General features: G+C 42.0%; 1 protein-coding gene and 1 long non-coding RNA gene across 3 annotated transcripts; one reads left to right on the forward strand and one right to left on the reverse strand.

The window, feature by feature from the left end:
- Nucleotides 1-460: 460 nt before the first annotated feature.
- Nucleotides 461-26,935, forward strand: LOC109634109 (myosin-11-like). Of its 2 annotated transcripts, none has more exons than XM_069525115.1 (43): nucleotides 461-560; nucleotides 2,674-3,016; nucleotides 4,004-4,174; nucleotides 5,425-5,581; nucleotides 6,839-6,866; nucleotides 7,471-7,570; nucleotides 7,903-7,947; nucleotides 8,041-8,133; nucleotides 8,236-8,299; nucleotides 8,402-8,500; nucleotides 9,450-9,593; nucleotides 10,346-10,441; nucleotides 10,543-10,661; nucleotides 10,870-11,022; nucleotides 11,124-11,297; nucleotides 11,698-11,871; nucleotides 12,287-12,401; nucleotides 12,518-12,711; nucleotides 12,799-12,920; nucleotides 13,408-13,477; nucleotides 14,003-14,163; nucleotides 14,299-14,407; nucleotides 15,014-15,145; nucleotides 15,248-15,454; nucleotides 15,541-15,678; nucleotides 15,762-15,885; nucleotides 16,061-16,232; nucleotides 16,524-16,736; nucleotides 16,895-17,039; nucleotides 17,273-17,479; nucleotides 17,745-17,849; nucleotides 18,336-18,488; nucleotides 18,623-18,871; nucleotides 20,402-20,614; nucleotides 20,701-20,913; nucleotides 21,026-21,187; nucleotides 21,579-21,707; nucleotides 21,990-22,078; nucleotides 22,726-22,849; nucleotides 22,941-23,149; nucleotides 23,832-23,940; nucleotides 24,069-24,241; nucleotides 24,988-26,935. In XM_069525115.1, the coding sequence occupies exons 2-43, from the start codon at nucleotides 2,852-2,854 to the stop codon at nucleotides 25,211-25,213; spliced, it is 6,045 nt and encodes a 2,014-aa protein (XP_069381216.1). In that variant the 5' UTR covers nucleotides 461-560; nucleotides 2,674-2,851; the 3' UTR covers nucleotides 25,214-26,935. The 2 variants fall into 2 exon arrangements, with proteins under 2 accessions (XP_069381216.1, XP_069381217.1); XM_069525116.1 differs by having other exon boundaries at nucleotides 24,823-25,125.
- On the reverse strand, nucleotides 23,068-24,155 carry LOC138407744 (uncharacterized). Its single transcript, XR_011241079.1, has 3 exons — nucleotides 24,028-24,155; nucleotides 23,810-23,856; nucleotides 23,068-23,204 (listed from the first exon to the last, which is right to left on the reverse strand). It is a non-coding gene; the product is annotated as an uncharacterized lncRNA (long non-coding RNA).
- Nucleotides 26,936-27,958: the final 1,023 nt, after the last annotated feature.

Here is a 27,958-nt window from a genome sequence, read left to right on the forward strand (position 1 = left end):
AGTGCAGTTAGCAGGACGGTTATTAATCTTAAATTGCTATTAGGTTGATATTATATATTAGATTAGATTATATAAAATCTTAATCAGGAAATTGAGATGAACGTTGATTTGTTAAACATATGTTTGAAATCTCTGGAAATCGCTCAAAATACTTATACATTAAAAGTAGCTTAGGTTGCACAGACTTGAGAAGCATTTGATGATTCTCCAGGAAGTGACATCACAGTGAGAAAAAAGACTAATTAGAAAAATAAAGTACAGTACTTGAGTAAATGTAGTTGTATTCCACCACTTAACTATTATTTATTAGTTTAGCCAATATATCAGACTGAGCCTACTACATGCTCATGCAATTCAAGACTCTTAATTTGAAGGCAGATGATGCTCCACCCCCAGGTGTAGCAGGCTGGTTGAAGATGTGTGGAGGAGGAAGCTTAACATCATCATCGTCATCATCATCCTCCTCCTCCTCATCATCATCACTCCATTTACCTGAGATGATTGTCACATTTCCCTGGAGTTGAGCTTTCACTCTGCACCGAGGACTGAGGCACTACACAGTGAGTAAGATTTTTATTTCACTTGAAACAGCTGATGTAGTTAAACTCAATAACAGTCTTAATGCAGTCCACACTTGGATTAAATGATCTGGAATTAACGGTTGTAATTATCATAAAGTAATTTGCAAAAAAACAAAAAACAAGCGTGCATGTTGAAGAAAAACAAAAAAAGTAGCTTGTCTATCACTCTTTAAACCAAAGAATATGAAAAGCAACATACTGTGTTTGCATTGTTCTATGAATGAGCAACAAGTTGAAGAGAATATAGCAGTTTAAAGAGTGGAATTTAAAACTATCAGTCTGATGCATGATCCAAAATCTAATAAAGCTGAAAAGAGAAGCTCCAGGTTGATTATTTTTATCATATAAGTGTCTGTTAAGCAAATTTCATTCACTTTAAAAATGCAATTTGTCTCAGTGAGAGGTGCTAAACTCCATATTGACTTCTGCTCACATACCTGCCTGTTTTGCCGACACGCATGGATGCACCTTTGTGACATGTCACCATTTTGGTGTAAACGGTAAGCTTGGCTGGACACATGAGCTGCACCTTATAAGGTAGTATGCCTGCTAAGTCCCTAGCATCCCTCCTAGGGCTACCAAGCTACAAGGAGCAAATGGTTAGCCAAACATGGGCATTCCAGCATGGCAGCTCAGCTGTTTGATTACAGGGGTTATCGTTGTGCTGCTTTTCATCATTTATTGCCTGCTGGTCAATGGGAGCTCAAAGCAGCACTGTGACTCACATGAGAAGACCAGGATAAGTGAGTAAGTAGCTCAATGCAAACTGAGGGAAAGTGTCGCTATCACTCAAACCAAATGTAAATGGCAGCAGGTAGAGGAAGAGAAAATGTGAGATAATGCATCTGTTTTATTGATGCTCATTTGTCCTCATCACTGCTGAGTCGTCTGAGAGACGAAACATGGGGCTGTTATCTCAGGAGAGAATGTGACAAATGATGTCTTCCTGTGCTTTTTACAATCAAAGCTGTTGGTGTGTTGATTTAAAATGTGATGACAGTTGTGGGGGTTTCACTTACAATAACAGGTGTGTTTAATTTTTAACTTTGTCTTTCATTGTTGCTAATTTGTGCACAACTATTCAAATTTACATAGAAATATGTGCGTCTCCTCTCACCAGCATAACCTCTTTATAGCTCAGCTGCAAAATTAATTCTGACTGTCAAATAACCTTGTTTAATTAAGATTTCACATCATCAAAGGAGGATGAGAGAATAATAATAAATAATATTATGAGAAAAAAGTGTGATCAAAATAGTTGTAATATGGGAAAAACACACAATAATTGGAGAATAATTCATATGTGTGAGGAAGAAAATGATGTACAGTCTCACAGAGTTGGGTTAGGACTTCAGTTTCACCTTCCTATGATCTGTACTCAGCTGTGGTTGGTGTTTCCACACTACCGCTCTCCCACAGGTGCCAAACCATAGACTGCAAATGAAGATGAAAGACATGTCTCCATTTCCTTCCACTATCCAGAAATTAATATATCAAATATCCTGAATACGAACGCTGCCAACTTGCACTGTTGATGTCATTTGGAGTCAGAGTCTGTGTGGTAGCAATCAAGGAAAGGAGCAGTGGTATCAAGGTCCCACCCAAATATGTCCTTGACCAATCACGAGTCATCCTCAGCTGTCAATAATGACTTTTCACTGAGTTTTTATATCATCCAACCAATGAATTAAAACCAAACTTATCAGAAACATAAACACTTGGACAAACATCATTGTGATAAGGAACTACCCAAAACGACTGAAACCCTCTTTGAGAAAACCTATTTAAAGCGTTATTTGATTTTTTAGTTTGGTCCATGTCCCATCCTCTGACATGGAGGCGGCAGGGTTATGACTTATTGCATCCAGCCATCAGAGGGCGATCAAAACACTTTGACTTCAGTTTTGGGAGCTGTCATGTTGTCCATCTTTATTTACAAATTATGATAACAATGCTGAAAAAAACCCAAATAATGTCTAAACATCCTCAGAGGTCAAAATATGTTGAAAAATAAAAAAATGAATTGATGTGCCTTGAATTTCAGACAATAATTATATCTTTTTGGTTGCTTTTCTGCACTGTGCATGAGCAGGTTAGAGGTCAAACAGAGGTCAGAGGTCAACTGCACTCCAATTGCTGCACCAGAGGCCGAACCAGTCTCCAGTGACAATCGAGACATCGACTCGACCACACCTGAACCACCAGAGATCGTGTCTGCCGCTGCCTGTGAACCACCGATCCATCCAACTCCTGACAGTGACACTTCCAATATGGCTGACCCAGCCCCTGACGACAACAAGTTCCTGTTTCTCGAAAATGATTTCCGTAACAGCGGCGTGGCGCAAGCCGACTGGGCGGCCAAGAAGATGGTGTGGGTGCCGTCAGAGAGGGAGGGCTTCGAGCCCGCCAGCATCAAGGAGGAAAAGGGCGACGAGGTAACGATTAAGTAATTTTTAAAACAAGTATTTTAACCCTTTAATGGTCTCACCCAGGAAAAAGAACATTCTTGTTTCTTCCTCTGGGAACGAATATTAGTCTTTTTTTCTCACTGTGGTGTCACTTCCTGGAAAATCTTCAAATGCTTCACGTCTTAAATTGAATTATAACTTAAAGGTACAATATGTAGAATTATGTGATATCTAGTGTTGACATTGCATGTTGCAGCTGAACACCCCTCACCTCACCCTCTCCTTCCAAACATGAAAAAGAACCTGTGGTAGCTTCAGTTGTCATAAAAACTCAAAAGGTGTTTAGTTTGTTCAGTCTGGACTACTGTAAAAAACATGGTGGCCTCCGTAGAGAGGACCCCCTCGATATAAATATAAAGTAGTTAAATATAAAGGACCTTTTCTGGGGTAAAGAAAACTACAATTCATACAATTTAGATGAAACAAACTAGTGAAAACATCATGAGGATTATTCTACATTATATTTCTGCCAATAGTTCCCTTTCACCTAAATCTTACACACTGGACCTTTAAATATAATAAAAAAATATATTTTTCTAAATTAACACATAAAAGATATTGATCCAAAGATTCTTCCTAATATATAAACATAAACTAAATATTTATTAATATTAATATTAATATTTTTATCATGTGTTTCACTGCACAAATGTACATAATGACGTCTTCTAGAGCGGTTAAAGTTTGAATGAGCACACATTCAACAGTTGAGTCACTCATTTCTATCTGTCTCCGTTAAAGTGAGTGAAAAGTCATTTTTAAAACTATCTATGATGGAATGCTTTTTGTGTATATTAAGTCAACTCAATTAGGATAAAAATGCATCAAAAATATAAAGACACCTGTAGATTACACTTCTTTCAACTTGTGTTTGAGCATGATATTCACGCAAGTTGTGGTTTAAATAAAGTTTTTTTGACACAGCTGTTTGTTGGTGTTGTTGTGATAACGTAGGTACTGGTGGAGCTTCCCAATGGTCAGAAAGTGACAGTGAACAAAGATGACATCCAGAAAATGAACCCGCCCAAGTTCAGTAAAGTGGAGGACATGGCGGCCCTTACCTTCCTCAACGAAGCTTCTGTCCTCCACAACTTGCGAGAGAGATACTACTCCAGCCTGATCTACGTGAGACACACACACACAAACACACACATTTGTGAAGACCCTTCGGGATCCCCTAAATAACTATAATAATATATATATATATATATATATATATATGGCTCCAAACTGGGCTCTTAGGGTTATTCAGAGCATCACAAAGCTTCTGTCCTCTTGTAAGAGAGATACTTCTCCAGCCTGATGGACACACAGACTCATAAGACCCTTTATGATCCGCTAAATAACCCTTAGAGGCCTGTTTAGGACCAGACCTTTGTTATATATTAAGCATCATGCCGACTCAGGGTGGACTGGAAAGATCAGCAGCTTGTGCTTTTATTTTTTTTATTCAGTCAAAGTCAAATAAGGTGTGGGATGTAAAAATTACAATCCAAGCTTATGCATCTAATACTTAGGGCCATGAAGATCACTTGAAGTTCAGAAGTCCAGTTCCTCCAGTCCTTATATGAGCAGACGACGGCATCGGAACAGCAAAAAAAAAAAAAAGTTAGAGCCTGGTCTCTGAAGATGAGCTATAACTGATGTCCCATTTAAATATTCCTGGTAATCTGAATTTTTAAATATACCAAGCTGTAATTCAGATTTAATGCAAGTCTGTAACGTTTCAGTTAGAGAGAAAAGAGTCTGTCTACCACATTTTATTCCACTCGCTCATTATTCCTCAGACTTGAACTTGCTGGATTTACATTTTTTACATAATGTGGGCAACGGGCTGCAGGTTTGTGCCCTCATCGGCAGATCAAGAGATGTAAATAAAGATGGACGACGCATCTTCACTACCTCCTGTGGTTCAATAATGAAGCCAAAATATCTGCCATCTTGGGGATTGACCCTTGGTTGTTTTCACTGTAGTCTCCAGCTTCACCTGGCTCACCCCAAACAGGTGGGGCCAAACCCTCAGTGAAGTGTGAGGGTCTGAGCAACAAGGCCGCACCTGTAAGAAGGAATCAGGAGACGACAGCTCAAACAACAAAGAAATTAGCTCTCAGTGTTTACGTAAACTAAAGACTACATTGAAAAACAAACTAAAAAGGGATTCCTGGAAAATCATGGAATTGAGAGGATATTCCAGGAGAGGAATCAGTACAGGCACCTGTATTTATAGCAGTGTTTTTTAGAACAGTGTAAAACTAACTGTTCTACCTTGATAATGTAAAATGACGTGTCTTCTCTCTCATCCTGTCACCCCCCCCCCCCCCCCCCCCCCCCCCACACACACACACACACACACACACACACACACACACACACAGACGTACTCTGGTCTGTTCTGTGTGGTGGTGAATCCCTACAAGATGTTGCCAATCTACTCCGAAAAGATCATCGAGATGTACAAGGGTAAAAAGCGCCATGAGGTGCCGCCGCACATCTACTCCATCACAGACAACGCCTACAGGAACATGATGCAAGGTAACTGTCTATGTATGAGTGGCTGTGTGTGTGAGCTTTATGGAAAGGGAATTTAAATATGGTTTCAAGGATTAAAGAAAGAGTGATTACAATGCAGCAACAAATACAAAAATAAATGTGTTAATAAATAACACACAAATAAAGAATTTAAAGCCAGGATAAAAGCAAAGTAAGTAAGAGTAACCAAAAAGACGCATTGAAGTGAAGTAAAACCAAATAAAAGGCAGGATCGGAGCAGGTGTTGAGTTTTTGAAAACAACTGTGCAGTTTAGTTACAGTGTTTCCAGTTTTCAGACCAAAGGCAAGGCAGATATAGAGGATAGTGAATTTAATTACCAAAATTACGAACTCACAGAGGAGATGACTACGGAGAGGGAGAGACAGGGTCATTGATTTCAGCTGTGACATATTAGATCAGGTACAGACAAGGACAGGAAGTCAAGTATGAGAGGCATTAAAGGAAAGACGCTTCATGAACTAACAAATAATGAACTCAACTTAGTCATTTACCTGTTCATTCCATAAATCTCACAAAGTGTTACACATATTTGGTGCAATTTGGACATATGATGCGTTCAACATTAATAAAAACAGTTTTCTTACTTCACTCTGCACCATAGACTTTTATAAAAAGCTCTGCACACAACGTCCAACACACAAACAAAAAAAAGTAACAGTATATTTTAGAACTGTTTAAGGAGGACTCACTAATGACAAGGAATAATTCTAAAGTAGCTCTAGAGCTTCAACACAGGACAAGCGAACAGGCGCTGCACTATCTCAAATTATGTGAAGTAAATTAGAAAGGAAGATAAAGAGGGAGAAACAGTCACATTACACCCTCAGAACACAACTGTGTTTTCTACAGCATAAATCTGTATAAAGCAAACACACATTTTTGGCCAAATGAAAGCGAAGTAATGGCGGAAGCAGAGCGTGCCGCCTGGCCTCCAGATTCGTCCACTGGTGACCTCAGGCCGGCTCCATACTTTCCATTCAGCTGCAGAATGGCCATACATGGAGCAGTGAGACGAGATCACAGCGACGGAGTGCCGCATCCACCTGCTATTTTTAGATGATGTGAGCCAACGGAGGCTAATCTCCCTTTTGAACAAGATCTCAAGAGGGAGCTGCTCTGCTCCTGTGTCCGAGGTCCATGTAGTCATCTCTGGCTCCGAGTAGCGAGTTCAGCTCAGTCAACGTTTCACATTATCTCACCCCCCAACTCTCTTTTAACCTCCCCCTCTCTCTCCACAGACCGTGAGGATCAGTCTATTCTCTGCACGTGAGTTCAAATATTCAACTTTTTTAACCTTTTAGCCGCACATTCATGTGAACACACACATGATCCTGTTTCCTTCAATGACCCTGACTATAACGTCAACATGGCTCAAACAACTATGAACCACAATCTTATAATCATTTACATTTGTCCCCAGAAGAAGCCAAAGCATGACACAAAAAAAAAAAAACTGAGTTCAGATCCCAAAATACTCATCCTCCAATATTCACGTCAGGAGCTAGACCTGGCTCCCTCATGCTGGATAGGTGGCCAAGCTGCAGTAAGCCCTGCTGGTCAAAGTAGCTAACGATGCTATGGGCAGGACAAGATCGTGACTCAAAGAGGGAATCCTCCATAGACCAGACTATCTCATTTTGATTCAGCCCTCGCAATCTTCTCAGTCTACAGGTGTGACCTTCACAGATGGAGTCCTCTGAAGGATGCAGCCCCTGAAATGGAAATGGAACACAGCTCCTGTGTTTAGCACATGATCTGAATATTGTCACATCAGCTACAGATTAAACAAAAACAATCCAAGGTATTTTTTCTCCATTTAAAGGCTCTTTCTCTTCTCTGTCCTTTTCTCCTCCCCCACTGTGTCACCCAGAGGGGAGTCTGGAGCGGGAAAGACGGAAAACACCAAGAAGGTTATTCAGTACCTGGCTGTTATTGCCTCCTCTCACAAAGGCAAAAAGGATGCTAACCCTGTGAGTCAAAGCAGCTTAAGCTTCCTGAAACCTAATGAGTTATTGATATATTATGTTGTATAATATAATGTGTTTAGAGAAGCACGCATGAGTCTTCAAATTGTCATGGCTTCATCTACAAATCATCTATAACCACAATTTTAAAAGTCAGAGGTGCTTGAGTCAATTAATGAACTGGGGTTTAATAAACTGTTATTTGTTGAGGCTTGACCTCTGACCCTGCTAGTACGATACATTTTAATGTGGTGGGGTCATGTGGATGATTTAAAAAAAAATGTACTTGAGGATTCACTTGGTTTCTCACAAGTTTGTGTTCCTGGTTCTTCTTGCAGCAACAGCAGCAGCAACAGCAACAGCAGCAGGGATCCCTGGCCTTTGTGAGTGTAAAATGACAAACAGTCACAATAGATCATAGTGTTTTGGTCTGTAAGGACAGATGGATGTATGTGTAACCTTGCTGTGGCCTGTAGGGGGAGCTTGAGAAGCAGCTGCTGCAGGCTAATCCGATCCTCGAGGCGTTTGGAAACGCCAAAACCATCAAGAACGACAACTCCTCGCGATTCGTAAGCATTTTACACAGCAGCACGCGAACACAAACATTCTGGCTTTTAGCTTCCTTCCTGTTGGTACTGACCTGTAGCCATTGTTGTCGCATCTGTCCACAGGGAAAGTTTATTAAACTCAACTTTGATGTGACTGGTTATATTGTTGGGGCAAACATCGATACCTGTATCCTTTTTCTTGGATTAAACTTCGATTTAAGTTTAAAAATATAATACTTCATACTTTGAAATATATTCGCTGGTTAACTACTTAACCATCTCTGCTCAGACCTCCTGGAGAAGTCTCGCTGTATTCGTCAGGCCAACACAGAGAGAGCGTTTCACATCTTCTACTACATGGTGGCTGGAGCCAAAGACACGACGAGGGGTGAGCAGCTTATACAGCTGTTATTTAAAGGATCTCAATGAAAAACACTCTCCTGTTCTTTATTGAACCTTTATATCTGGATCAGGAGCAGCCCCTCTCCCACAGAGTCCGCCATGTTACACCACCATGCTTGTACAGTAGCCCAGAGTGTACAAACCACACACTGGATTTACAGAGGGACTTTAACATTTTTCTGTTTCTGAAAGGCCACTGTAGACTCTCCTACACACATGGAAGGAGAGTAGTGAGGGGAGGGTTATCCAGTTGGTTGCAATGTTCGACTTTACCACTAGATATCACTAAATCCTCCACACTGAACATTGAATGTAGAATAATTGAGGTATTCACTCACAGTTACGTTGAGTATAAAAGGTTTCTACATTTATAGTTAAAACAGATACAAAAATATTATAAATGGTTTGTGATCATAGATTTAGTTATCACCAAAGGGTTCAATTGTTGGGTGTTTTGTAGAGGGTTCTGGGTGATCATGGCATAGAAGCACACCTTCAAAGTTTGGTTCGGACATGTGGGACTTGTAGTCAGTATGGTCCATCCAAAGTCTGATATGGTCCAGAGTCTGGTATGTGAGCCTTGTCAGTAGCATGTACCTTCCTTTTCCAGTAGAATTTGTTGCCATTGGGTTTTGTGATTTGCACTTGTTGGCCACTATTATCACATCTGTCACCCAGCTTTTCTATACAGGGATGCAATGATGAGAAGTGTAGGCATCACTAGTGAAACTTAAATATGAGCAAGAAAGAACATAAACTCATCAATGCTTGTACTGGACACAAATACTGATGCTCATCTTTTGTGCTCTGAGTGCAAACAGCTACAGACATGCTGCACACGTTCCATTACGTATATCAAAACTCTATGTGTGTGTGTGTGTGTGTGTGTGTGTGTGTGTGTGTGTGTGTGTGTGTGTGTGTGTGTGTGTGTGTAGAGGAGCTGCTGCTGGAGGACTTCAGCAGCTATCGTTTCTTGAGGGCAGGTCACGTGGAGATCCCTGGTCAGGAGGACGACGAGATGTTCGTTGAGACTCTGGAGGCCATGGGGATCATGGGCTTCACAGAGGAGGAGAGACTCGGTACGAGCTGCTGCACAACACAAACACTCAGACACTGTTTATTTTACCCTGCTGTGCTCTGTGCAAACTGTACAAGTTTCATATACTCTGCATGCATCTAACCATTTCCTTTTATTTGTTCTTATTGTTGGAAATCGTAAATATTTGATTTGATACTATTTAACATGCATAAGGCAAAAACCCTGAGTTCTTCCATAAGACTGCTGGATATTTATACCCTGTCCCAATTCACCCCTTAGCCCGACCACTTGGCCATACCCATTTTTTTAATCCAGCAGAATATTATTATAATTAAAACTTATTTTAAATGAGCAGCAATCGAAGATGAAGATGTCACTGTGACAAGCGTTTCAGGAAAAGCAATATTGATGCCTTCAAAACAAGCATGTAAACAGTAACTTCATATACAGGACAAGGGAGTAATAAGTTACGTTCGTTACTCCCTTGTCCTGTATATGAAGTTAAAAAAACATGTTAAAATGTTTTTTATGCAGGGCAGCAGTTAGCAATAGATCAATACATTCCGTCTGTCCTGCACTTATTATATGTGTTACTATAATAACGTTGGTTGGCTGCTGATGACGCAGCGAGTGGTGTCCCAATTCTTCAGGGAAGATTTTCTAGCCCTCTCCCTTGTGGCTCCGTTTGGAGGGGGACACTTCCAGCAAAGAACACTTCATATCTAGGGGTAGGGCAAAGGGAGAGGAATTGGGACAGGGCCTTATTTCACCCCCCTCGACTCCGTTCTGCAGGGATGTTGAAGGTGGTGTCCACCGTGCTGCAGCTGGGCAACGTCAAGCTTGAGAAGGAGAGGAACAGCGAGCAGGCAACCATGCCTGACAACACAGGTAAATCCTTTTCAAAGTACCAGAGCCAGCTCCATAAATTAAGCTGTAAACGTGTCTCACCTCCTCTGTCTCATTTTATCATCTCGTCACATCAACCCCAGCTGCCCAGAAGGTGTGTCACCTGCAGGGCATCAATGTGACCGACTTCACCCGTGCCATCCTCACCCCAAGGATCAAAGTGGGCAGGGAGGTGGTGCAGAAGGCTCAGACCAAGCAGCAGGTAAAAGCCAAACTAAACGTGGAGAATCTAGGTTCTTACGGAATACACTTCTGAACCTGAACAATTGTTTCTCGTGTGATGTTGAACCCTTCTAGGACATTGTTTCCCAGCAACACGCAGCAATAAAATGAATCAAAAAGATTTTCTCCCGTCACCCTCACTCTCCATCCCACACCGTTGTCCTCCTCAACCCTCCTCCCCCCTTTAGGCTGATTTTGCAGTGGAGGCTCTGGCTAAAGCCATGTATGAGCGTCTCTTCCGCTGGATCCTGGCGAGGGTCAACAAGACCCTGGACAAGAGTAAGAGACAGTCGTCCTCCTTCCTTGGGATCCTGGACATTGCCGGTTTTGAGATTTTCGAGGTGACTGATCACTAAACACAGATGACTGAAATAATTGAGTCTTAGATTTATTGTATTTATATGCAACTTTTCTAATCAATCGATTTGACGCTTATCCTCAGGACAACTCCTTCGAACAGCTCTGCATCAACTACACCAACGAGCGTCTGCAGCAGCTCTTCAACCACACCATGTTCATCCTGGAGCAGGAGGAGTACAAGAGGGAGGGCATACAGTGGAACTTCATCGACTTTGGCCTGGACCTGCAGCCCTGCATCGAGCTCATCGAGAGGCCGGTCAGGATGAGCTGCAACCACACACGTGTCATGTGACATGACACATTATCATATATGTATACAATATATGTATTGTATCTTGATGGTATCGTTTCGTATAGCATGGTAACGTGTCTCAATGGGTCGAAAACATATTCTATCTAAATTTGTTTTCAGTAACAGATTTTACATTTTACTACAAAGATATACAAGAGTCACTGGGCAGATTCATTTTACAAATACAAAAAAAATTGAAAATCAAAACACAAAACTTGTTGTTAATTGGCGGGGTTTACGAACTATACTACAGCCAGCCACCTGGGGGTGATCGAGATGCTTCACTTTCGATTAGTCATGCATCTTTATTTACAGTCTATGTTATGATCACATATGTTTTCAGACTCCGTTTTATGTCCTTCAGAACAACCCTCCAGGTATCCTGGCCCTGTTGGACGAGGAGTGCTGGTTCCCCAAAGCCACTGACGTTTCCTTCGTGGACAAGCTGCTGAACACCCATACCGGTCACGTCAAGTTCTCCAAACCCAAACAACACAAAGATAAAATGATGTTCGCGATTCTGCACTATGCTGGAAAGGTGAGGACCACTGACAGCTTCAGGAAGGAGACAAAAATCATTACAACTGTAAATTTGAGGTTCAGTTGAGTCTGATAAATACTGAATTCATCAGTGAGCCACACTGCTGTGCTGTGATATTTCCCCCTGCAGTTTATTTTTGATTCAGTCCCATACAGTAAATGATGATGAATCCACTGCTGAAAATAGTCCCCAAGAAATTGACTATTTTTTTATGTTTATTGAACAGTTAGCAGCTGTTTTATTTTTTTTAAGGTTTTTATTTTCAGTTAGAACCAATGATCTTGGAGACCAAAGTTTTGAGAGATGCCCTACCACATTGTTGATCTGTTAATAACAATTCCATCTTGTAAATTCTTTACATCCTGCAAATTCTTAACCCTCCACAGATTTACAACTTTATCTTCATTTGCAGGTTGACTATAACGCAGCTAACTGGCTGACAAAGAACATGGATCCTCTGAATGACAATGTGACGGCTCTGCTCAACAACTCCTCCAGCAACTTCATCCAGGATCTGTGGAAAGACGGTAAATTGTCCATGAGGGGACAACACGTCCTCACTTGCTTAAACAAGGCATTTCACCTCAGATTGTTCATTATGATACTAACATGAGTTACGAATCCTTTGTGCTGCCCCTGTTAGCGGATCGAGTGGTGGGTCTGGAGACCATGACCAAGATGTCCGAGAGTTCAGTTCCTACCTCCACTAAATCCAAGAAGGGCATGTTCCGCACAGTGGGTCAGCTGTACAAAGAGTCGCTGGGCAAACTGATGACCACGCTGCACAACACACAGCCCAACTTTGTCCGCTGCATCATCCCCAACCATGAGAAGAGAGTAGGTTGTCTTAATGATGCTAAGCTACGATCTACAGAAAGTGACTACAGTATATTCAATGCTTGTTGGTTGGCTGCTGTCATGCAGGCTGGGAAGATGGATGCTAATCTGGTGCTGGAGCAGCTGAGGTGTAACGGGGTGCTGGAGGGAATTCGTATCTGCAGACAGGGATTCCCCAACCGCATCGTGTTCCAGGAGTTCAGACAGAGGTGTGGAGCTGGAGGGAAGCAAACATTCACAGTCACCTTGCATCACAACCCCCCCTGTGATGTCACACCTTTGTTTCTGGGCTGCCATTTTGAAGCCTTGAGTTTGTCATTTTGTCCAGCGCCATCTTGTTAAAAAATCTTAAGTAACCATATTTGGAGAAGCAGGGATGGAGCCTGACTGAGAACTCAAGGACACTGCACAACCACCTACACCTACAACCTGACCCATTGGATGGTACTAGCTGTCATGGTGTCACACAGTGTCATGTATTTGACTCTAAATGGGACCATAGTTTACTAAATGACATCATGCTGCAATGAAGACTTGAAACTTGAGATCAAGAAACAAAATTCTATCTTCTTTTGAAACCAGAATCGCCCTTGGCCGATCATTCAAGAGATTATAGGTTTTAGGCAGTTCCACATAGATTTTTAAAAAAGTGTGGTTTATTTGTGCTCAAAGTGTCTGTTTTCTTCTTGTTTGTAGGTATGAGATTCTGGCTGCCAATGCCATCCCTAAAGGCTTCATGGATGGGAAACAGGCCTGTTGTCTGATGGTGAGCTGGATGGAGTTAATCTGTTTCTGAAGGGTCTGTTTTGTTTTGAGAATGGTTGTGAGATCCCAGGAACCATTGGACATGAGCTGCGGCATCAGACTGCAGGTCTGATGTTGAGAGGATGTCCACAGGAACCAGTAACAGTTTCCAAATCTCCATTTAAGTTTGACTTTACCATAGTGTCAATCTGGATTGTAATAATTGATATGTGAGGAGCAGGGCTTTCAAGTCAAGTCAACTTTATTATCAATAATGCCATATGTGCAGGACATACAGAGAATTGAAATTGCGTTTCCCTCTTATCCCTGGTGCAAACAGCATTAAACATGAAATATAAAATAAAAGTAAGTAAAAGATATAAAATAAATATAAAAAAATATATACAAGCTAAAAGATATCTAAGAAAAAGACAGTGGCAAATCTAGAAGATATAAAAAGTATAAATATGGTGGCTTTCCATGTTTTCCCTCTTTTAAGCAAACTTCTCCACTTGACTTCTCTCTTTCCCTCTTGTCTACCCTGCAGGTGAAGCACCTGGATCTGGATCCTAACCTGTATCGTATCGGTCAGAGTAAGATGTTCTTCAGGACGGGAGTTCTGGCTCAGTTGGAAGAGGAGAGAGACATCAAACTCACCGTTGTCATCATCGCCTTCCAGGCACAAGCAAGAGGCTTCCTGGCCCGAAAGTAAGAGAAACTGTTCGGCCAATATCAATTGGTTTAAATGTCTGTCTATTACACAAAATGACTTGTTGCATCTTGAATGAAATGTTGCCCATGTACACACGGGGAAGCCTAAAACTCAATCTTGTAAATTTTTAGGGCTTTCAGTAAACGTCAGCAGCAGCTGAGCGCCATGAAGGTCATCCAGAGAAACTGTGCCTGTTACCTTAAACTCAAGAACTGGCAGTGGTGGAGGCTTTTCACCAAGGTTACACACACACACACACACACACACACACACACACACATTCATTTCTGTGTATATACATGTTCTCAGATTTATTGCTCCTATACAGTGTCTTCATATCAATCAACTAAAAAAACATTTCAATCAGAAGAGGTGTTGAAGGAGAAAGACTTGTGTGAGTTCTCACACTTTCAGAAACATATGAATGTTTCCCACCAGCAGATGTGTGCACATGTCTGGGCTAATTCAGGTTTTTTCATCAAAATAAAAAAAGGGTCATTTTCTGTATTTAGCCCAAAAAGCATCTAATCTAGTCTTAGTAGAGTCCATCTGAAAACTGTGGTCATTCTGTAGGTTTCGGATGTTGTGATACATTTTCTGGTGACTTTGGAAATATGAGCTCAGCTGAGCGTGTCATGAAATAATCACTGCCTTGTCCAGAGAAAAACCCTTATGATTGAGGTACCATCATGCCTTGGATAGATTCGTAACGCTCCTATTTCTCATCCATCTGTTTTGACATTTTTTTCTTGGTTGGTTGTGTTATCATTATAACTCTGAAAGTCTTTGTATTGTATAATCTAATGCAATCAAGCCTGAGTTAGGATGTGTGTGTCCACGGATCAGGTGAAGCCCCTGCTGCAGGTGACCAGACAAGAAGAGGAAATGGGTCAGAAAGATGAGGAACTAAAGACGGCAAAAGAAGTGGCAGCAAAGACCGAGGCCGAACTGAAGGACATCACCCAGAAACACACCCAGGTGAGACAAACACAGGTTTTTTTCTCCTTCATACAAATATATAATATATATTTTATATATATGCCAACGTGACTGACTTCTCTGTCGCTGACGTTGCTATAGCTGGCTGAGGAGCGAACCCAGCTAGAGTCAAGGCTACAGGCAGAGACAGAGCTGTACACTGAGGCAGAGGAGATGAGGGTGAGACTGGAGGCCAAGAAACAGGAGCTGGAGGAGGTGCTGCATGAGATGGAGGCTAGGCTGGAGGAGGAGGAGGAGCGCAGCAGTGCTCATCAGCAGGAGAAGAAGGACCTGGAACAGCAGCTAAAGGTGGAAGCACATTATCATTATTGCTATTATAATAATATTTTCTACATTTACAACACAGCCCTTCACCGTGATGTTATTTCCTGCAGTTAATGGAGGACCACATCACAAAGGAAGAAGATGCTCGGCAGAACTTGCAACTGGAGAAAGTGGCCATTGAGGGAAAAGTCAAGAAACTGGAGGAGGACATCCTGCTGATGGATGACCAGAATAACAAACTACAGAAGGTACGAAGGAGCAGAACTTTTTTTTTTTTGCAGCTGTCCAATGACGTCCTTTGCTCAAATTTTCTCCATGTGTCTGTTTGCAGGAGCGGAAGCTTCTGGAGGAGAGGATGGCTGACATGAGCTCTAACCTGGCTGAGGAGGAGGAGAAGTCCAAGAACCTGACCAAACTCAAGACCAAACACGAGTCGATGATCTCCGACCTTGAGGGTCAGTCAGTCGGCAGATAATTCACTCTGGTCATTATTGGCCTCCAGGCAATTTCTTTTCAGCTCTAAATTAAAGCAAAATAATGTATTTAATATTTTAGTGACCATGATCTCATACCTATAAGACAATTTAAATTTTTGGATGAGGTTTGTTCAGCATCTTGTTTTGTGTTCAGTGCGTATGAAGAAAGAGGAGAAGGGTCGTCAGGACACAGAGAAAGCCAAGAGGAAAGTGGAGGCGGAGTTGGCCGACCTCCAGGAGCAGTACGCTGACTTGCAGGCTCAACTAGCTGAGCTCCGGGCCCAGCTGGCCGCCAAGGAAGACGAGCTCCAGGCCACACTGGCCCAGTAAGAGGACTATTTTCCCGGACATTCGATGTAGATGAATATACAGTAGTTATCACAGCATGGCCCTCCATTTACCTGTAATCCTTTTGTTTCTGGAGCAGAACTGGGAAACCATTTGGAATATTTTCACTAGACTTTACAATAATGTTAATTAGGTAGTGAAGTGGCGCCCTGTGTTATTTTGGGTTTGCTAGAGATATGCCATCTTCTGATGACTCATTTTCATACTCTAAGATATTTCCACTCTGAACAGAACAAAGCTCCTCAGTTTTTTTGTGTCTGTGCTCACAGCTTGGAGGAGGAGAGCAATCACCATGGGGCAGCGATCAAGCGGATTCGGGAGTTGGAGGCTTTGCTCTCAGAGCTCCAGGAAGACTTTGAGGCCGAGAGGTCAACCAGGGCGAAGATCGAGGCAGCACGACGCGACCTTGGGGAGGAGCTAAACGCTCTTCGCACCGAGCTGGAGGACAGCCTGGATACCACCGCCGCTCAGCAGGAGCTACGGTCTCAAATAATTTAGTTTGTGTTGAAATATATTAAAAGCAGACTGAATGACACAAATCTGTTTTTTCTGAGAAGGCGCTGTAAATAAAAATCTGTAGGTCATGTTGTTGGATGTGTTGTGGGTATCTGATGTGTGTGTGTGTGTTTCTGGTCACCAGGGCGAAGCGCGAGCAAGAGGTTGCCATGTTGAAGAAAGCCATGGAGGAGGAGGGACGGAGCCACGAGACTCAAATCCAGGATCTGAGACAAAAACACAGTCAGGCTGTGGAGGAGTTCAGTGAGCAGCTGGAGCAGGCCAAGAGGGTACATCTTACGTAATAACAACAACAACAACAATAATATATAACATGAAGTTATATATATATTAACAGCAACTATTTCTTGTTATGGAAACAGCAAAAATAATATGATTTACTATTTATTATGTGGGCCCTCAGTGTTCATTAGACTCTCAGCATTATGCCTTGAATTGGCTCTTATTATGACCAAACTATAAAGGCTAACAGTCTAAAACACACACACACTCCTCTTCTCAGGTGAGGGCCGGTCTGGAGAAAGCTAAGCAGGCTCTGGAGAAGGAGTCAGCGGATCTGACCAACGACCTGCGATCACTTGCCAGCGCCAAACAGGATGTGGAGCACAAGAAGAAGAAGGTGGAGGGTCAGCTGAACGAACTGCACTCACGCTTCAATGAGAGCGAGCGGCAGAGGACTGAGCTGGGAGAGAGAGTCTCCAAGATGAGCGTGAGTCCTAAAAATATTGAATAAATTGTAATACTAGATATATTTGCTGTTTTAACATACTGCATTGAAATACAAAAGTGACTACAAAAGAGACTGAGATTTAAAGAATAAAACATCAAACAAAATAAGAAAAAAATCCTCTTGAATGAAGAATGAAGTTGTCACATTGATCCTTAATGTAGGAATAGGCTTTTATTGTGAAAAGCAGCTGAAAGATTCCAGTTAAAGACCATGAATTTCTGTGAATTTCCTTCCTCTGTGTTAGATGGAGCTGGACAGTGTGACGGGTCTGTTGAACGAGGCAGAGGGAAAGAACATCAAGCTGAGTAAAGACGTCTCCAGTGTGTCCTCTCAGCTCCAGGACGCACAGGTGAGACTTAATCAAGATGTCATTCACTTTAAACAGTTCCTGTGTATAATCTTACTTTACGACTTCCTGAAGTGAGTCCAGATTGGACTTTGTAGGTACTGTCTCGCTAGAATCAAGGGGAATATACATCAGTAATATAGGCAGGACAACAGTGTCCCACACTACAGACCCACATGAGAGAAACTGGTTCTGTGGCCATGGCTCTAAAATGGTTGTCCTATGTCGCACTGTGAAAGTGGTTCGAAGTTTGCCTGTCATAAATTTAAGACGACCGTACTCAAGCCACTGTACATGTGGTGGCCACTCAACCAGATGAGCGTTTTTTCAAATCTGGGGACATCTTCCGGAGGTCATGTCATAATGGCACTGGTCTAAAAGTCAGAGGTCTCTGAAGAACATGAAAATCTCACTTATATTTTGAGCTATTTCAGAAAAAACGGACTGATGTTTCTGGCGATGTTACACCTTTGTCCACATGTGCTGCAGGAGCTGCTGTCAGAGGAGACTCGTCAGAAGCTGAATCTGTCCGGACGTCTCCGTCAGATGGAGGACGACAGGAACAGTTTGATGGAGCAGCTGGAGGAAGAGACAGAGGCCAAACGGGCCGTGGAGAGGCAGGTCTCCAGCCTCAACATGCAGGTCAGTAACTTCAGACGTCAGTCATCTGACATTCAGAAATAAATACGTCTGTATGTACCTTCATTTAGACATTAATGGCACACTGTAGAAGTGTGACAAACTCCTTTGAGCTCTCCCATTTCACCTCCTGTCAGCTGTCGGACTACAAGAAGAAGCTGGACGAGATGTCGGGGGTGGTGGAGCTTCTGGAGGAGGGGAAGAAGCGTCTGCAGCGGGAGCTGGAGGCGGCAAACAACGAGTACGAGGAGAAGGCCTCGGCCTACGACAAGCTGGACAAGAGCAGAAGCCGAATGCAGCAGGAGCTGGAGGACGTCCTCATGGATCTGGACAGCCAGCGGCAGCTCGTCTCCAATCTAGAGAAGAAGCAGAAGAAGTTTGATCAGGTCTGGAAGATTTCTCTTTCTCTGTGTGTGTGTGTGATTAAAATCCTTACATTCGCTTTGCATAGCTTTTCAATCTCCATTTTCTTATGGAGGGGCTGTATGTGAGAGCGCAAATGTCCGAGTCAGATGCTGAAACTTTCTTATTCTCCTCCAAGCTCCCTAATGAATTATGTGTTAAATTCACAGTGAGTCAGTGGGCACGTTTCTAACACGAGACAAATCTGAAACTGGAAGAAAATAAATATCTCTCTGCTTGCCTGTAAAGCCTGTAAAGCTGTAAAAGCTCTCCTTTGCTCTGAAGACAAAGAAGAGCTTCCAGAACTCAGTCTCCCAGGGTGCTTCATCTTCACACGTAGAGACAACTTTCAACCACTATTGGTCACTGTGTGCCCCATGACCCATGAGGTCACAAGGCCAATAAAAGCCGAGTTTCCCCTCTCCTCTATCTCTTCTGTCTCTTTCCCCTGCTGACCGCTCCTGGAGGAGAAGGTATTGCTCCTGCTCTCCCAGCCAGGGAGACTTCCTCCCTACACAAGCTCCTCAACTTCCAGCAGGCCTGCCAGGAGCAGACTGCTAAAACCTTTCAAAGGCAATGAAGCGAGAGCCTGCCTAAGAACTTCAGCACAATTGGCCACGACACAAGGTCTGACCGGCAGATGCACAACAGGAGCCACAAACCAACAAGACCACTTCACTGGACTTCAAACAGCACATCCAAAAAGGACCTTTCCCTCTTTTTCATGGACGGGTAACACAACTGGGCTTTATTATTACGCTAGGCTAAGCAAAGGACTGTTTCATTCTATTTCTGTTTCATGTGATGTTTTTAAGTTTGACTTGTGTTGCTGTGATATTTGGTAATATGTTATTTGAAAGTTAATGTTAGTTCTGTTATGCTGATCACTTTCTCTGCATGCATCTAACTACTTTTGTTAACACCTCAAACACTCATCTCCACAAACACATACATGTGATCTCAGCACACACACGCACACACACACATACATACACACACACTTGCTCATTGTGGGAACTGTTGGGTTTCTCTATGTTGAATCCGATTTCATTTGACCTTCTATGTAAAGTGCCTTGAGATAATGCATATTATGATTTGGCGCTATACAAATAAAATTGAATTGAAGTGATTTGAATAGAGGCAGAGACAGTGGCTCAAAAAGTCTTTAGACCCAGATTTGTGGGGATTTGTTATCCAGATTTTCCACTGAAAACCAGATGATTGCATATTTGTCTGCAATAGTCCACCTTCTGAGGTGTTTCCACACAACGTGTTCTTGATTAGAAATGTTTACAACAGCTCTCAAACCATCTTCAGGCTGATATTAGAAAGTCCATAAAATGTTGTAGTTTGTCAATGAGCATCAAGAGATGCATCAGCCTTCACTCATTCATAGAAAGTGAGAAGAATAAAGTCCCAGGGTTGTCCTTCCTTGTCCATGATGACAGATTTGTTTGTTTAATCCATCTGGTGAAACGTACAATTAAAATCTCTGCGGCCCTAATGTTGCTCAGATGCTGGCAGAGGAGCGAGCCGTGTCCTGTAAGTTTGCAGAGGAGCGGGATCGTGCAGAGGCGGAGGCGAGGGAGAAGGAGACACGGGTGTTAGCTCTGGCCAGAGCTCTGGAGGAGAACCAGGATGCTCTAGAGGAGGCGGAGAAGACCATGAAGGCGCTCCGAGCTGAGATGGAGGACCTCATCAGCTCCAAGGATGATGTGGGAAAGAATGTAAGATAAATGGTCTGAAAGGGTTTTTCCAGGATTAACGAAGGTCGAAATAAGTCCTGGTCTGATCTTCTTTTCATCAACTTCAGGTCCACGACCTGGAGAAGGCAAAGCGCGGCCTGGAGGCCATCGTGGAGGAGATGAGGACACAGATGGAGGAGCTGGAGGACGAGCTGCAGGTCGCCGAGGACGCCAAGCTGCGCCTGGAGGTCAACACTCAGGCCCTCAGAGCTCAGCACGAGAGGGAGGTGCAGGCCCGAGATGACATGGGCGAGGAGAAGAGGAAGCAGCTTCTCAGACAGGTGGAGCCTCCTGCTAAAGTGTTTTCTATAAATGCTCCCACATCAGTCGCTCAGTCTTGCATCAGTTTCACTGAGTCCAAAATAATGTCCTCCCGCTCTCCCTCTCTGTCAGGTGCGTGAGCTGGAGGCAGAGCTGGAGGAGGAGAGGAAGCAGCGAGGTCAGGCATCAGCCGGGAAGAAGAAGCTTGAGGGGGAACTCAAGGACATGGAGGACCAGCTGGAGGCCACCAACAGGGGGCGTGACGAAACAGTGAAGCAACTCCGCAAGATCCAGGTCAGTTTTTTTGTGAAGTTGCTCTTCTTTTAACGTCTTTTTGTTCAGGGGTGATGAACCGTTTTCTACCAATAAAAATTCAACTGATGATGAAGAAGCTGCTTAATGGAGTCAGACTGATGGGTGGTCGATAATATCAGCTGATATGAAAAGTTTCAATTTATAGAATAAACAATGCAGAGATGATGTGCATTTATGTTTATATTTTACATAAAAAAATTGTTTATTTTCTTAATTCACCTGTTCCATTTGAAATCAAAAACTTTCAAGAAACTAAAGCTGGGCTGATATTTTTAGAAACAGGATAGCGTGCCAGCATCCCACTCTGCAAGTGGTATATATATATAAAAAGCAGTTTAAACCCAGCGTGCACTTCCTGTGCTCCTCACAGGGCCAGATGAAGGATCTCCAGAGGGAGCTGGAGGACTCTCGTGCAGCCCAGAAGGAAGTTATCACTTCAGCCAGAGAGTCTGAGCGCAGAACTAAGGTCATGGAGGCCGACATCATCCAGCTGCACGAGGTGAGGTCAAAGAAAATGCTTTGTTGTTTCCCATCAGTCGTGATTGTGTGTTACCAGAATGTTTAGTTTCGCTTTCATAAAATAAAAAAATAAAAAATGCAAAAAGCAGCAAAACCTTGTTAAAAAAATTTGGAAAACGATAGTGGTTAAATATTTTTTCCACTAGCCTTGAGGGCTTCCATAGATTTGAGAACAGGGAAGCAAATGCAGATGTTTCTACAGCGTTGCCCTCAACTCTCTCTGACACTGCTCCGATAACATGGTCCTCCTTCATCTGTCCAGATGTTGGCAGCAGCTGAGAGAGCTCGAAAGCAGATGGAGACAGAAAGAGACGAGCTTCATGAAGAACTGGCCAGTAACTCCTCTGGAAAGTAGGTGTTTTTACTGCAGATGCTGCACTTCCATTTTGTTTTGTGAAATCATCAAATAATTCGGCAGAGGAGAATTTCGGGACTACTAGTTCTTAAAGGGATAGTTCACTGAAAAATGAAAATTCACTCATTATCCACTCACAACTATGCTGATGGAGGTGTGGGTGAAGTGACCTCATCACAACAGACAAAACACAACATGGAGGCATTTTAGGTTTTTCTGTTGTTTGATTACGTCTGAAAAAGAAGTCACACTTCAATTGTATTGGATTTGGCTGCAACACTGTTTAACCCTGGGACTCCAGAAGTGTTTTGTGGACTCATGAACTGAAAAAAGTATGAAGATGCAGCATTTGATTGAATAATTTATTATTTAGTTATTAAAATTAGGAATAAAGGTTTTGTGATGCCAACCGGAATAAGCAATTACAATTCCATTTTTGGATTTCCCAGAGTTTATAGTTTTTGAAAATACTCAATTCCTTTTAACGTCACTACTTTTGCAAAAAGTATTCCTTCAAAAAAATAAATACTTGTGAGAAGAAGGTCTGAAAATTCACTTACATTTGGTATTGACTTCTCACATTGACTTTCTGTTCTTCTCTTACAACATCCAATTTCTCTCTCCTCCTCGTCCTCATGTTCAGGTCTCTGCTGTCTGACGAGAAGCGTCGTCTGGAGACAAAGGTCAATCAGCTGGAGGAGGAGCTGGACGAGGAGCAGGCCAACATGGAGAGCCTCAACGAGCGGCTGAGGAAGAACCAGCAGCTGGTAGGTTCAGGGAGGGCAGAGATCTGACTTTAAGTGTAAGAGGAGCCGGAGTCTGGACTCTGAGTGTGCGTTCCTGACTGTCGCTGTCCAGGTGGAGCAGCTGAGCGCAGAGCTGGCGGCTGAGAGATCCTCCGCTCAGAGCAGGGAGGGATCCAGGCAGCAGCTGGAGAGACAGAACCGAGAGCTGAAAGCCAAACTGCAGGAGACCGAGGGCCAGGGCCGCTCCAAACTCAAATCCTCCATCACTGCCCTGGAGGCCAAGCTGAGAGAGGTGGAGGAGCAGCTGGAGATGGAGAGCAGGTAAAGGTGCATGGTGGGAGATGGAGTTTGGTTCCAGAGGTTTAATTTCAACTCACTGGCAAAACAAAATAAGTTGGTTAATAACATCTCTTAGAAATGCTTGAACATTTTGAAAAATACTCTTTGATAAAAAACCTTTGCAAGAACAACTATCATACAAACAGATTCATTTTTAAACACAGAATTGGTTTGAAAAAACTTTTAATAACTACACAAATGATCAAATATATGAATCTACTTATCTACAATAAGTTTGTACAGTTGAATGTTAGATACAGATGCAGAGGGAGCCTTGACCCCATATGAAGTAATAACACCAGAAAATCATGGCAGCATTGTAGCCAATGGTTCTGGTGAAGCACCATCACAGAACACAAACTTTTTTTTATCTTTATGGGAAAAGTTTGACATTCATAACATCCATCTGTGACAGTGACATCGTCTGAAATTGATGTTTACATATATATTTGAGTGCAAGCTTCAAGGCAAAAAAAATGTACTTTGAAGGTTTAATTTAGTTTCTAGAGAAACATTTTGAGAGAGCATAGTTTTTTTCTGTGATTCTTAATTTTATTTTATATCATTCAGTATATTTTCTGTGTAGCTGATCTGTGACGTGGGCCCAATAACATTATGCATGACTTCTGCTGAGGTATCCACCTGCATGATGATGTTTTTGTAGAGAGCGCCAGGCCAACGCCAAGAATCTGCGTCAGAAAGAGAAGAAGCTGAAGGATTTCACAATCCAGATAGAGGATGAGAGGAAGCAGGCGGAGCAGTACAAGGACCAGGTAACATGGCTGTAATCTGATTACAGAAGTAATCTGTAACCAGCTGACGCAAAGGTGACGTCACCTTCCATGTGTTCGGTCACATACCTGCATGTGTCACAGCTGGTCCGTGTGTCCGCTCTGTGCAGGCGGAGAAGGGCAACGTGCGGCTGAAGCAGCTGAAGCATCAGCTGGAGGAGGCGGAGGAGGAGGTTCAGCGCGTGGTGGCGGCTCGCAGGAAACTGCAGAGGGAGCTGGACGAGGCGTCCGAGGCCAACGACACCCTGAACAGAGAGGTGTCATCACTCAAGAGCAAACTGAGGTAACGGCTGAGGGAGACTGAGAGGGTGGACCTGGGGGCGGAACAGAGCTGAACAGTTTGTTTTGGATATTTAAAGCAAAAAACCAAAACATATGGTTCCAGCTTCTCAAACATGAGGATTATTGTCACTGAGGATTCTGTCGGATATTTCAAATTTGTCCAAATTGGATAGATGGTAATTAGCTGGTAGATAAATCTGGTACTGAGGACATTTCCTGTTTTTTTGAGATTATTGTACATCATACTTGTTTTCTTTGTAAATACATTTTAGTCAGATAACTCCTTTGAAATGTTCGAAAATGTTTGAAATCTTTAGAACAATGTTTAGAACAAAGTTAGTGTCCATGTAACACATGCAACACATGATTTAAGTATAATAGTTTAAAACTCTAAAACAGGTATTTCATTTGGAAGGCAGATTTTTTAATTTTGAGGGTAATTATGAAATAATCAAATTTCACCGTGTAAGTGATGAAATTCCCATTCAGCCCTGATTCTTTGTCGAACTCTTCAATGTTTGTGATTTTGAATTTCCTTCTCTTCCTCATGTCTGGCTGCTCCTATTTCACATCTGTCGTCAGGAACCGCTGACCTGCAAACTGTCCTCCAAACTTATTTTTATTTAATTTTCACTCTGCTAATCCCTCAAGTTCTTGCTGCTTTCTGCTCCTCCTCTGTGCTTCACCTCCCTCTGACCCTCCTCTTCCTCCTCTGTCTCTTCCTCCTGATGTGTTTGGCGTTCCCAGGCGTGGTGGCAGTGGCGGGGAGGCGGCGTTTGGCAGCCCCAGCCCTCGGAGCAGCAGCGGTGGCAGCAGCATCAGGAGCTTTGGGATGGGAGGGAGCATCAGCCGGAGGAGCGTCATCAAAGAGAACTCAGTGGAACTGCAAGAGGACGAGCCCCCGTCCCCGTCTCCCCCTGCCTGCACCCCCCCACTGGACGACCGCGAGGACGTCTACACCCCCGACGAGTAAAGGGACCAGTTCTGATTCGATTTCGCTCAAGTTAAATGTCAACAACATATTTCAGGAATATTTTTACACTTAAATTTAACACAAAAACACACGATGGTCCTGGATATTTTGGTTTGAAAAATATATTTGAAAATATATATATAAATATATATATATATATGCCAACATGTGGTTCTGATTATAAATTTTATATTTGTCATTATTTCTAAAGTTTTATGGTTTTTCAATTGGCAATGATTTTCCTAACTGATTTCAAGTAAACACTTTTTGCTCCAGATTCTTAAATACCAGGATTTGATGTCATATGTGATGATAAACGGAGAATCTTCACGATCTGCAGTGACATTGATCCCGCTCCCTTTGTGCTCTCACATTTTTCACTAATTTCTGACACCAATTGAACAGATGCAGGAACAAGAATATAGAGAAGAATCCTTAGATTTAAATGAACTTTAATTATTTAATAGAAAGTTTTATTAGCTTCATGAAATATAATATTTGTTTTTAGTTTGGAATCCTGATCTTTTCTTTTCTAAAAATGCACATTTCCTCTCAAGTTGTTGATTTAAAACTACTTTTTCCGTATTTTAGAATTGATCACATGGCATCATCTTTTAAAAAAAATTAAGAGTTAATTTAACTACCCATGAGCCTCAGTGGGTGCTACCAAGGGAAAAAAAACAGCCAGTTTTAGTTTCCAGGACATATTGTAACTGCTATCAGAATTAATACTGTTCCAGATCTGTTGAATTGATTCAGGTTTGATTTGATTTTTTTATTTTAACCACGTTCTTCGCAGCTCTGCGTTCTCTGGTATTTCAAGCTGCAAAGCAAAGTTTCAGTCTTGTGTAGCTCCATTCAGTTACTTTTATCTCACCTGTATCTTTATCTCCTCTCCTCAAATACACATGCTTTAGAAAATACACTGATCAGTACAACCGTGTGTTGAATGGCGACAGGACAGCAGAATGAAACAGTTCACTTCCCAGGTATTTGTCATTTCCAGCATCTGTTCTTACACAGATCAGTTAGAAATAGTTTGACTTTATTTGGGAAAATAAATCTCATAATTTAATATAATAATTATTACTTTTCAAATGGGCACAAAGGGAAATGTATGAATGCTGCAGATTCCACCTCCTTAAATTAAGTTTGTAAAGTAAAACTGAATTATCTCCAAAGTAAAGAAAGTCAGTTAACCAAATTAATATTGAGTTTAAGTCACCATGAATTTTTCAATATTTGCACAAAAGTATAACATATAATTTATAACATGAATTTAATTTATTATATCACTTTATTATTCCATGTAGTTTAAATAATCCCCATAAAATAACTCAGTCTCTTGTCTATTTCTCATTACATTCAAGTCACAGAGAAAAGCATCAGATTTTATTGAACATGGATTCAAATATCAGTTGCTTGTTTTTGTGTCTCGAATCTAATAGAAAACATGAAGCACAAGTGAGAGCTGATTTTGCTCTTAACTCACTTCCTCAAAGGGTTTTAAGAATATTTAGTTTGGAAATTGAACATGACATTATATTTGTAAACCAACTGTTTCATATATTTATTCTAGGGAATAGGTTGTGTGATTTCAACCTCACAGATACACAAAACATTATTATAATGAAGGTGATTTGTACAACGGCTGCTGTGCTGTGCAGGACTTCCTGCTGTTTGTGAACCAGTGAATGAAATTGAATCTATTGCTAACCTCAACACGTGTCATCGCAGTTCTTTACGTTTATGAACCAAGTAAACTGAGTGACTTTTTTTCCATTTCAAGTTTAATTGCTTCTTGAGAACAAGCAGCACTGAAGATAAAAACAACACATTAGAACACTTTGTATAATACATGAACATGTAAGTAGTTTGATAGAGTCACATAAGGCAAAAGAAAACTCACCAAGTCAGACCAAACCTGCTGCTGCTTTACACGAGTCGACCCCATCTACAGCGACTGAACCATAATCTACGTACATTAGGAACCCTACAGCAGAGCTAAAGTCTATAACACTACAATTCATTCTATTACATACTTTTCTCTTTTTAACATAAAACACAAGTAGCCTTCACTGAAGTTCACAAGTTCTTCACTTTCACTCCTGGATAGAAAGTGGATTTACTAATTTTACCATTTAAACAGAGGCATCATGTACTCATCTGCTGGGCTGATGATATTAAACTGTTAGTGTAAGGCTCCACTGATGACTGCATTTAAAGACAATAACTGACGGAAAACCAAGACGATCAATGACCTCTCCACCTCATCACACTATCCAGAAGTGAAGCCAAAACATCCTGGATACGAGAGCTGCCATCGCAGTATCGGTGGGCGTCCAATGCATCCGACCAATCATGAGTCTTAGCTCTCAATCATAACATTTTATCCTGTTTTCATATCATCAAATAACTAACTAGAATGCGATTCAATAGAGCTCATATGCTAAGGACCAACAGTCACAGAAATTCAATCAAGCTGCATCAAATCACACACTCACAGATATCCCTTACATACATATGTCTGATTTTGTTGATAAAGATCCATGATTTATTCTATGGGAAAACATTGACAATTGCAAAAAACTTCCACCATCTCAAAATGTCAAAGAAAGTGACAAATATATATTTCTGGATCCGCCCCCGATCAGGAACCCTGACCAGGATCCCTGACCCATACCACATCCTTCCAAGTCTCATGGTAGTCAGTCCAGTAGTTTGTGCATTATTTTGCTTACAATC

This window comes from Paralichthys olivaceus, chromosome 5 (assembly GCF_024713975.1).
Source record: "Paralichthys olivaceus isolate ysfri-2021 chromosome 5, ASM2471397v2, whole genome shotgun sequence".
NCBI lineage: Eukaryota > Metazoa > Chordata > Actinopteri > Pleuronectiformes > Paralichthyidae > Paralichthys > Paralichthys olivaceus.

Excerpts from the sequence above, each read along its gene's own strand:
- LOC109634109 (XM_069525115.1), top strand. The coding sequence starts at position 2,852 with ATGGCTGACCCAGCCCCTGACGACAACAAGTTCCTGTTTCTCGAAAAT. Across the intron at positions 12,402-12,517 it reads CCAGGATCTGTGGAAAGACG|CGGATCGAGTGGTGGGTCTG; the intron begins GTAAATTGTCCA and ends TGCCCCTGTTAG. Across the intron at positions 20,615-20,700 it reads AGGATGATGTGGGAAAGAAT|GTCCACGACCTGGAGAAGGC; the intron begins GTAAGATAAATG and ends CATCAACTTCAG.